Source organism: Centroberyx gerrardi, chromosome 8 (genome assembly GCF_048128805.1).
Source record: "Centroberyx gerrardi isolate f3 chromosome 8, fCenGer3.hap1.cur.20231027, whole genome shotgun sequence".
Taxonomy (NCBI): domain Eukaryota; kingdom Metazoa; phylum Chordata; class Actinopteri; order Beryciformes; family Berycidae; genus Centroberyx; species Centroberyx gerrardi.
This window is the reverse complement of record NC_136004.1, coordinates 21,559,558-21,569,832: the sequence shown is the minus strand read 5'-3', so window position 1 is coordinate 21,569,832 and position 10,275 is coordinate 21,559,558. Positions and strand designations below refer to the sequence as shown.

Here is a 10,275-nt window from a genome sequence, read left to right as displayed (position 1 = left end):
AGAAATAAGCTGACCCCTGATCAGTTTGGAAAGGGGCGTTCTACATGCTGTAGATCCTCTTATGAATCAAAAGGTATCATGAAACCTTTACATAGCATGCCCTCTAGTGGCAATACTAACTATTACATTCTCAAAGGACTCAGATCAGAAAATGATGGTAGATGGTAGCAACAAGAATATTCCTTGTAAGAAACTACAGAGTTAACAACAACCACAGAGTTATAGTTCATTGAAACAAGGAATATATTCTAAATATTCCCATATAAACCTCCGTCATTGGGTGTTCAAAACTACACTCCTGTGTTCCAAGAAACATGCCTTCCAGCCATGGGGAGCAAAGAGAATACTAAACCAGGGATCTTTTAATTTCACACAAAAAAAAAGTATGTCTGGCCAAACTGAATGGCAAATATAAATGCAACATGTACCTGAAGATAAAAACCAAGAGGTAATGTTAGCAGTCCACATTTTTTTATATGCATACAGTAGATGCTTGAAAACGTTATTTTCAACCTGGGCCATGTGTTCAAAATTTCATCACTTGCTTCACTGTTCATACCTCCAGATAGCCAGGAGAGCTGCTTCCCAATAGGTAGACTATAAATGATTAAAACACGTCCTTTCAACACAACACTCACAATGCAATGGGACCTCCCTACACCCAGTCAAAATGTCCTGACACACCACTGTTGATTATGCCAAAGCTTGACAATATTCTAATACTTGAGGATTTTGACATCTATGTCTGTTGCCTATCCAATGGTCTTGCATCTGATTTTATGAACCATATTGAGTCTTTTAACTTGCTTCAGTGTGTGAATATTTTTCACCTATAGTCATGTGGATTCCCCTCAACTAATGTTGCATTCAAAGAAATGTGTGCAATAGGGCCATTGTTTTTAATATCTATGGATGGATGGTGTCTTAGGCTGGCTAAACCTTTTAAACCACTTCTTAAAATGAATTTTTAAAGACTTGCCTTTATGTAATGATCTTTTAATTGGTTTTGACCTCCCTTTTATGATCTACTGTTACATTTGTTGCCTTGCTTTTACATTTACCTTGCTTTCATTGCTTTTGCTGCAGATTTTTATGGTGTTGTTTTTTTGTTTGTTTTAGTTTTTACTCGTGCTTTGTAATTGTGTTTTGAAAGTGCCATATACGCTAAATAAGTATTCTTATTCCTATTCTTGTGTCTAAGTGGCGGATGAGTGATTCTTTGGATTTCACACACAGCCAGGCCAGGCATGGGTCACACCCAGAAGCCCAGGGTCACCCTGACTGCCCTTTCCTCTTTCTCTCTCCAAGCCATTTTTCCTCTTCCTTGCACTATATCTCTCGGGGAGGATCATCCATCATGGCTGTCTAAATAGCCCGGTCACCCTGTGATTAGTGACTCTTTTCGTTTAGATATCCAGGTAGTACATAGTAATCCAAATGGTTGTGTGCATCTGTTTCTGCATATGTATGTGTATGGACGTGTGTGTGCGTTAGTGAACGTCTGTGCGTGCTTTAAACACTGTACATCATCCTATAAGCAGCAGGCAATCAAATCCAGGTCTCTAGGGTATTCTCCTTTCTCAGGAACCAGATAGAAACTCATCCATCCCCTTCCGCCCCTAACTGGCTTCGTGGTTGTAGGAGCGTTGACTGACAACCGTAGTTAAGCCGTCTGGTCGTGTACTCATCTGATCAAATGTTCCCTCCATCCCAGAGAGAAGAGGAGGACGCTGATGACTGTTACAGGTGTCTTTGCGTGTGTGTGTGTGTGTGTGTGTGTGTGTGTGTGTGTGTGTCAGTTACAGCATGGTGTGTAGGGGCAAACAACAGAGCAGGACGGCTCCTCTTTAGCAGTTCAGCAGATAAGGCGCCAGACTCATTTTCACTCATATTCTTCTACGAGATTTATGACTATGGGGAATTGGATACACACACACACACAAATGCACACACACACACACACACACACACACACAGTATCAGTGTTTCACATTTGAGGTCTGATGTGCGTCTCTTGTGGTTTGAGGCCAACATTAAATTCATGCAAATCATGGAGTGATGTGATGCTCCTGTTTCTCTAATGTCAGAGAAGGCTGAGTAATAGCGACATTTGGGATAAATTGGTGCTGTAAAGAAGGATAAACATTGAGTCAGGGAGGCAGAACATTCTGACAAGAAAAACAGAGGTATCCTTCTCCCTCAACACTAACAACTGAGGAAAATTATACTAGTCATAAAACACTTTCCTGAGAGTAGCTTATCAACAAAGTGATCTTATTAAAAGTATTTTGTAGCCCAGTATCCACCCACCTATCCATTCATGTATCCATCCATCCATACATCATACACCCATAGGTGTGTTTTCTCCATAGGTTACAACTCAGGTCACTACGCTTACATGAGAAACAGAGAACACAAATGTGCCAACACAAATTCCAAAATTATGATTTTATTTACAATGAATTAGTGGCCAAAGTTCTTATATTTCCATTCCTGGTTATTTATTTACTACCATATACAAAAGTCTCACTTGACGCTAAGGGAAGGTGGCTGTCAAAAAGTCTACAGTCTGCAGTTGGGTGTGGGAGGGATGGAGACCTGGTGAAGGTATGGTTACATATAGCTGGAGAAGCCGCGCACACACCCCTCCGCCGTCGTGACAGTTATTACGCACACATGTTTTAGCCGCATTGTTTTCATCAAGGCAATGTGACATTGGCTCATAATAAGTGTCAGCAAATCCAGAGAAGAATCTGCGACTTTTCCTTTTTGTATATTTAGGTAATAGTCTGAATATTGAGTGTGCATTCAATCAACAGGTGATAACGGCCACCGCCTCTTGATAAATCACGTCCACTGCCAATTTCCATAAATCCCTCCCTTTATTTTGCGCCTCAGCCTTGGAACACCCACAAATGCATATACAATTAGACCAAACCGCAAAAAACGGCGCACACAGATCAACAAATCATTTCAGGCGCAAATGCATGTGCGCTATCTTAGTAGATCAGAAAACAAGGTTTAATGCGATTTGCACTGGCGCAAACTTTTAGTAGATCGGACCCTAAGTCTCTTCTTGACATAGTCTTTTAGACCGTTGTGGATGGAATCTGCATGGAGAAGCTGAAGAGGAGCAGACTGTAGAAACCAACCCTGTAGGCACACACACACACACACACACACACACACACACATACACACACACACACCCATAATCATGAGGACAAATTAGTCCCTTGTCATGTAAATTGGCATTATTGGTTGACTGTGCCTGTGTGTCTTACCAGGACTATGTGACAGATGCTGCCATATGTTTTGTCTCCAGCTGTGAGATACTGCAGGGAGCTTTTAACAAACTCCTTCGCTGTCAGCGTCACCATGTTGGCCTGTTGGTAGCCTGTCATTTGAGTGGAGACCCCAAATGGAGCCACTGTCTGAGAAAGATAAGAAAGACAGAGAGAGAGAGAGAGAGAGAGAGAGAGATTATCATGTAATAGGGTATGCAAATCCTCAAGCCGTGGTGAGTTTCTGAATTTAAAATGCAAAAAGTAAAGTACAATAGCTCGGCAATGCACAATTTAACTTTTCACCTCTCTCAGACTTTGAGGTTGAGTCCTGATATGAATCAAAGTACCTGTATAATAATCCCTTTATCTTTGTATTCAGCTTGAAGACCTTGAGAGAATCTCTCCACAAACACCTACAGGGGTACAGAGATGACACACGCATGCACGCACACACACACACACACACACACACACACACCACCAACCACGCACACCCACAAGCAGACACACACGCACACCTGGGTCAGTGCATCATTGATCGTACGTTCCAGTGTTGCTGACTGCAAAGTGAATGAGCGGAACTAGAACTGTACTGGAGGTGCTGTACTAGCCTTTGATGCAGCGTACAGCGTGTATATGGGGGAGGGAATGCAGGCCACTCCAGAGGAAATATTCACAATCACCCCTTTCCCTCTGTACAGGCATGCACACACACACACACACACACACACACACACACACACAAAGAGAGAGCAAAAGACAGTTGTGCTCTTGCCTTTCTGGCACTAAAGCTAAATATTCTTCCGTAACTTCAGATTTTATCTTATTACAAATTACACCTAAAGAAGAAAACATTTTAAACCTGTTCTCCATGCCTGGAAGAATTATTTTGCACATCTATAGGGAAAAAAAAGAAGAAAACTATTTCAGATTTAAGGCAAAAATGAGAGTTCACAGAGTTTATTTGTTTAATAAAAGGTAACAGAAAATACATACACTTACCTTGGCCATAGTTTTCACATTGCAGTTTATCACCTTTGTAATTGTCTGCAAGGATAAATCAACATGGGCCACTGTCAGCTAAGCTGTCTTAGTTGGTGGTTAAGGCAGGGGGAAAGTGAAATGACAGATACAGTTGAGATTGAGAGGACAAGGGGAGGGTTAAGAGGGTGAACAGAGGGATATCTGTAGGATACTCTGAAGTTCAGTACAGGGGGTGACAAGAAAAGAAGTAATAATCTGATGTGAGACAAAATTAGTAAATTAGGGATCCCACACAGCAGACACAAACTCAAGAAACCTGAATTTATGCTTTCCTGTGATTATATGTCACAAAATCCATCAGCCATTTTGCATGCCAAGTAGCAAATTAATTAATCTTGAGATACAAGGTGGTGCAAGCAGAAGCAACCCATAGGTTAGTGGTTCAGCATCTTCACACAGTATAAAGTATAAACTGCTGTGGCACCCCTGACCTGCTCCAGGTCTGTAGTCTCAAGGAATTTGCTGGGGATGTAGCTGGGCAGGATGCCAACGTTATTGACTGGAATAGACCACAGTAGTTAAGCACTGCACATCGCTATCCTCATTAATGATATTTTTTTTCTTGTATCTGCGGAAACATTTTTATTTTGATTCAAATATTGCATGAAGGAATGGAAAATTGTCCCACCTAAAACCCCAATGTTCAAGTCCTTGAGGTTGTCCTCAATTTCAGCAAAGACGTTTTCCTCTGTGAAGTCTGCTACTATCACCTTCACCTTCTGGCCAGTAGCATCCTCTTCGAAGAGTGATAAGGTGTGAATATAACCATATATGTGTAGTCTTAAGGACAGCAAACAGTATAGTGCTACATGTCTTGACAAAGCATGATCAAAATATGGCATTTGGATAAGAAAATTAGTAAATACAGACACCAATAGTTACATAAATGAAGTAATGATTTTGTTTCACCTATCTCCTTGGCCACCTGGTCCAGTTTCTCTTTGGTTCTGCTCAGGATAACCACATTAGTCCCTTGACCAGCCAGCTGGGGGCAGCAGTAGTGCAGAGGTGGACAGGAGGGGAGATAACACATAAATACGTAGGAACGGACAGGGAGGGAAATTAGCAGACCTGGGTCAAATGTGTGCAAATATTTAAATGTTTGTTTTGACCTGTACCAGATATATTGCAATGCAGATACAGTGCAGATACTGTCTCTGTGACCCAGGTCTGGAAATTAGGCAATAATAAAGAATAAAATCATACATAAATAGTGAAGCCATATTGTTGGCATTGTATCTTTGAAAACATAAACTTAGAAATTAAAGAATGAACTTTGCTTGACATGTTCACTTTTGGTGACAATCTTCAAGTTCAGGTTTATTTGTCATAGGTGCAAAAACAAGCGGTGCAGTTTAAACAATTAAAAATCTCAGCTTACCTCAAAGGCATATGCTCTCCCTATCCCATCTGACCCGCCAGTCACCACTGAGACAGAGAGGCAGAGACGGGAGAGAGAAAGAGTGTTAGGAGCCAATTGGATGACTCAGTTTTTACACTTTGCTGCAGTGTCCATTCTAAACACTAGGGGCACTGTGAATCAAAGCTCTACTATCTCATCCTTCTTCCTCTGCTGTCAGTCAAATGCCTGGGTTGTCTGTGGTTGTTTAAGCTAACTTCATGCTGTTCTAACACAGTGTACCCACACAAACACAGTGTGTTCCTCAGCTCTGATAAAGAAATTGTTAAGATAAAGAACAGATGGACAGGAGCCACCTGTCTCTGTCTGTTCCCAGCCTACCACTGTCCCATCTCCTCATGACCCCTGACCTCATTACATAGGCCTCCTCCTAAACAGCTGAATTATTTTAAGCAGCTAGTATTTAATATCTCTTTGTCTGTTCATGCAATCTCTGCTCTGTACTCCCCAAAACAAACAAGCCATCATAAAATAGTTGCCGGCTAAGCGAAGGAACAAATGGTTTAGTTTATTTATTTATTTATTTGTTTAGTTTTAGTTCAGTTTTTATTTAGTATCAGTTCTAGTTTGAGTTTTTTCACAAACTCTAGGATGTATTTTTATTTCAGTTTACAACAGTGTGTAGTTGTAGTTCTAGTTTTCGCCCCTGTTTTAATTATAGTTTACTATAATAACCTTGCCAGTGAAGAATGAGAATGCTCTAGCCCTGGGACAACTTGAGGGCTGAGGGGAGGGGAGGGGAGGGGAGGGGAGGTGGGTGGGGGAACGATAGAGGTCCACTTCAAATCTGTGTGTGGACTTTGGCTTCAAGAGCCAAGAGGCCTCCGCTCCAAAAAGTGTTTCTCAGTGACCTGTTTGTCTAGAATCCTCTCAGTCCACATAACGTAGTGCCAGAAATCTCTGTTTTCGTCCTTTCGACCCCGATCACCTTTCATGGAACACTGAGCTCAACTAACAGAATTTCTTAGTTACAAAGCACAATTTGATGCACAGCAACAAACTCTCACCAACCCACAGGGGATCAGCACCGGAGTATCACACACAAAGGAGAATGTAAGCAAGGTAGCTACAAAAATGCATAGGCCACTATATATTACACAGTATATTACACAATATATAATCAAAATAAAATGTATAACTCTGGACTATAAAATCAACACACAAGAGAAATGAGAGAAAAAAAAATCCACATTTATTGTGTTATATGTTAAAGCATTATTTTTAACAAGCACACGCACACTCTCCTCAAACACATGCACACACGTACACACACGCACGTGCACACATATGTAAACACTCAGTTCACGCATGCTTTGTCCTCATTCAACCCATACACCATACAATGCAACATCCCAGGACTCTTGATAATGAAAGGAGACCACTCTGAAGGAGAAACAAACTCATGCTAATGTGGATTCCAGTGGTCTGGAGAAATGCCTCAAAATGAATGCAAAAGGAAGGGGTTTATCCACCCTGGAACATACTGTTCTAATTGCTATTTTTCCACTTTGCTGGAATGGAATGAAAGTGGAGCTTCGGAAATAAAGGAAGGTTTGGCCTGGCATTGTTGGTTTCTTTATGAGGCTGCACTGTGGGAGGCTAGATGAGCTCTTTGGAAGATGCCAAAGGAGATCTTGTAAGACGATGAGACTGCTCTAGGACCTCCACAGGAATCTTTCAGAGTAATTACTGGGAAACAGTCTGAGGACTGAGCTGGAGCTGACTGTGAGCTCTAAATTGGGTTTGGGTTGAAATACACTGATACTGTGTCTGCCATGTTTAAGTTTGCCGGAAGGTTACAAGTTGGAATCCCTGTGCCAGCTGGGGAAAGTAATTGTGCTGTTGTCCTGCCATACAAGTTGCATAGTATCTAGTCACATAACTGCAATACGCTGGAGACTAGTGGAATAACAAGATACTGTTTAAGCTTTAATGGAGTGCACGTGTTGCTCATTTTACTAATGTGCACAATATACTATGTAGACATGACTGTGTAGACTAGACTGCCACAATCTTTCTTCTCCCTCTTCACAACATCCTATCACAACTAATCATTTACTAGAGGGGAACGGGCTTCACAGTCATTTCCCCCAAAAAATTTGATTTCTTTTTAAACCTCTGATATTCTTTGACGAAACCTGATGCCCTTTTGGTGTTTCTATGGCAACCTGGCATTTATAGATCAAGGAACAAATTTCAATAGAGCTTAATCCGCATCCTGTGGGAACTTTTTGTTCTCCTCCAATTTGAACGAGTCAGAATTGATCACATTATAAGACATTCCCTAAGCAGCAAGTCTGAGCTTGTGATTGATAGTTCACAACAGCCAAATTTACTTACCAAACCAGCTCATTCAAATCAGTTATTTTCACTATTTATTTGCATACACAGGCACTTTCCGACACATATGCACATGAACATACACAGACACACATGCACACGCATCCAGTATGTAGTTTGTTTTATTTATTTTGGAGCCAAATGAGTGGGGGTTGCCACATAGGGCAATACAACGGGGAACAGAAAGATTAGTCAATCACAAAAAAGCATTTAAAAGTCAGTTATATATGATATTCTGTGACTGACACTTTACTATACACCATACTAAACTGCCCTGATGCAGTTAATCCCACCCATCTAACCCCAAGCATGTATAAATTATATGACTTAGGTCTGACACACACACACACACACACACACACACACACAGAGGGGGAGAGAGAGACAGAGAGAGAGAGAGAGACAGAGAGAGAGAGAGAGAGAGAGAGAGAGAGAGAGAGAGAGAGCTCACCTGCCCACTCTCCCATGGAGGTGAAGAAGGACTTGGACATTGGGAACCACACTTTGGGATAAAGCATCCTACTGAAGAGCAACAGTTTCACTCCATAGAAGACAACAACCGCAGCACCAAGAGAAATGAAAGACAGTTCCATAAAATCCATGGTTCACTATAAGTCTGCTTGCCTGACACAACAAACTGTGGCTTTAAGAGTCTCTGCTCTGAAGGAAAGTTTTTAGTGCCGTGAAAGGGGGAATAGCCTTGTCAGAGGACACTCCCATTTCAATCACACACACACACACACACACACACTCTCTCTCTCTCTCTCTCTCTCTCTCTCTCACACACACACACACACACACACACATAAATTACACACATCAAGTTGTATTGCTTTTTATCTGTTCAGATGGCATGTAACATCTTAAGCATGGTCCTTTAGCACCTCAACTTTAAGATAAGGTAAGACAGGATAGCACTTTATTAATCCCCTTGGGGAAATTCAGGAGTAATTTATGATCGTAACATAACAAATAACACAAAATTATTCCAGTGACTGGTAGCCTACATGGACATGTATACCATATTTCATAAAAACTGCAATTTAAGGAGCTTACAGTAAACAGTGAATACATTAACAGTGAATAAAACAAGTATGAGCATAAGTAATGAAACTTAAGTAAGATTAAAGGTTTTGAAAGTGTTCAGTAAAACAAAACTGACTAAAAATGGGGTAACTAAGTAAAGGTAGTGCTCAGAATGAATAAAGCTTACAGTAATATGATATGATCTGAGAGCTTTGCTTTGCCTTAAAAGCAGGTCAGACAAGTATTCACATACAAGGTCATGGAGAGGGCTAAATTCACTTAAGAATTAAAAAATATAGTAATTTTGAGTTGATTTAAGGTAACATAGAGCGGTTTATAATCTTAGAAACATTGCCAAAAACAGATCAGCTGATAAATTGGTAATTATTTACATTGCCTCTTATTCACTTTCACACCATTGCATATTCTCATGCATACCTGTACACATAGTTAATGTTTAGCAGCACAATATCTCTGCTAGAGACCTAAGCCCAGGAGATTTCCTCGGTAGCAGTTAAAAACCTGCACACACAAACATTTCTGCTAGGGTTGTCAGTTACACACATACATTGCAGTCCCTTTGCATCCTTTTGAAATGACTTAGTTGATTGTTCATGGGCAGTTATAAATTGATGATGATATTGATAATGATGATGATAATAATGATGATGGTGGTGGTGATGTGATATACAGTATCATAGTATTTGGCAGTAGGCAATAGTTTGTTAAGTTATTATCTTGAACGGTCTGTTCCCTCCCTCTGGACACCATAATCCCTGCTGAACATCTACAAAGTACACAGTACATTCTGCACAATACAGGATCAGCTTCTCTTCATTCATGATCACAGGACGCACGTTACAGTAACCAGCTACATCATCAACCCGCGCCTTCTGTGTTGCTCGCGCCATTCCTACAAGCGTGTGTTTCTATAGGCAGTGCTATATCAGCCACTGTTACAAGCATAGTTTCTGTTTTTCTGCTGTCATTCTTTTAGGTGAGTCCGGTTTCATCTTTCTCTTCTGCAGTGTTCGCTTACTTCTCGGAGGGAAAACGTTATTCAACATCACTGACATTGTCGGCCCTTCGTTTGCATGGAATACTATTAGCTTGCTAACTAGCCAGAAGTTAGCTTGGGTGCTTGGTGTCTGCACGATT

General features: G+C 40.9%; 1 protein-coding gene across 1 annotated transcript; it reads right to left on the bottom strand.

Annotated features, from left to right (window-relative positions):
• Window positions 1–3,021: 3,021 nt before the first annotated feature.
• hsd17b3 (hydroxysteroid (17-beta) dehydrogenase 3) lies at window positions 3,022–8,740 on the bottom strand. Its single transcript, XM_071894797.1, has 11 exons — window positions 8,543–8,740; window positions 5,713–5,759; window positions 5,241–5,316; window positions 4,960–5,067; window positions 4,763–4,830; window positions 4,290–4,334; window positions 4,150–4,184; window positions 3,899–3,980; window positions 3,635–3,700; window positions 3,285–3,434; window positions 3,022–3,153 (listed from the first exon to the last, which is right to left on the bottom strand). Exons 1-11 carry the CDS (start codon window positions 8,691–8,693, stop codon window positions 3,022–3,024), a joined length of 960 nt encoding a protein of 319 aa, XP_071750898.1. The 5' UTR covers window positions 8,694–8,740.
• Window positions 8,741–10,275: the final 1,535 nt, after the last annotated feature.

Coding starts and splice junctions, on each gene's coding strand:
- hsd17b3 (XM_071894797.1), bottom strand. CDS start 8,693: ATGGATTTTATGGAACTGTCTTTCATTTCTCTTGGTGCTGCGGTTGTT. Junction 5,760..8,542: donor CTCCATGGGAGAGTGGGCAG/GTGAGCTCTCTC, acceptor TCTCTGTCTCAG/TGGTGACTGGCGGGTCAGAT. Junction 3,981..4,149: donor CTTCCAGGCATGGAGAACAG/GTTTAAAATGTT, acceptor ATGCCTGTACAG/AGGGAAAGGGGTGATTGTGA.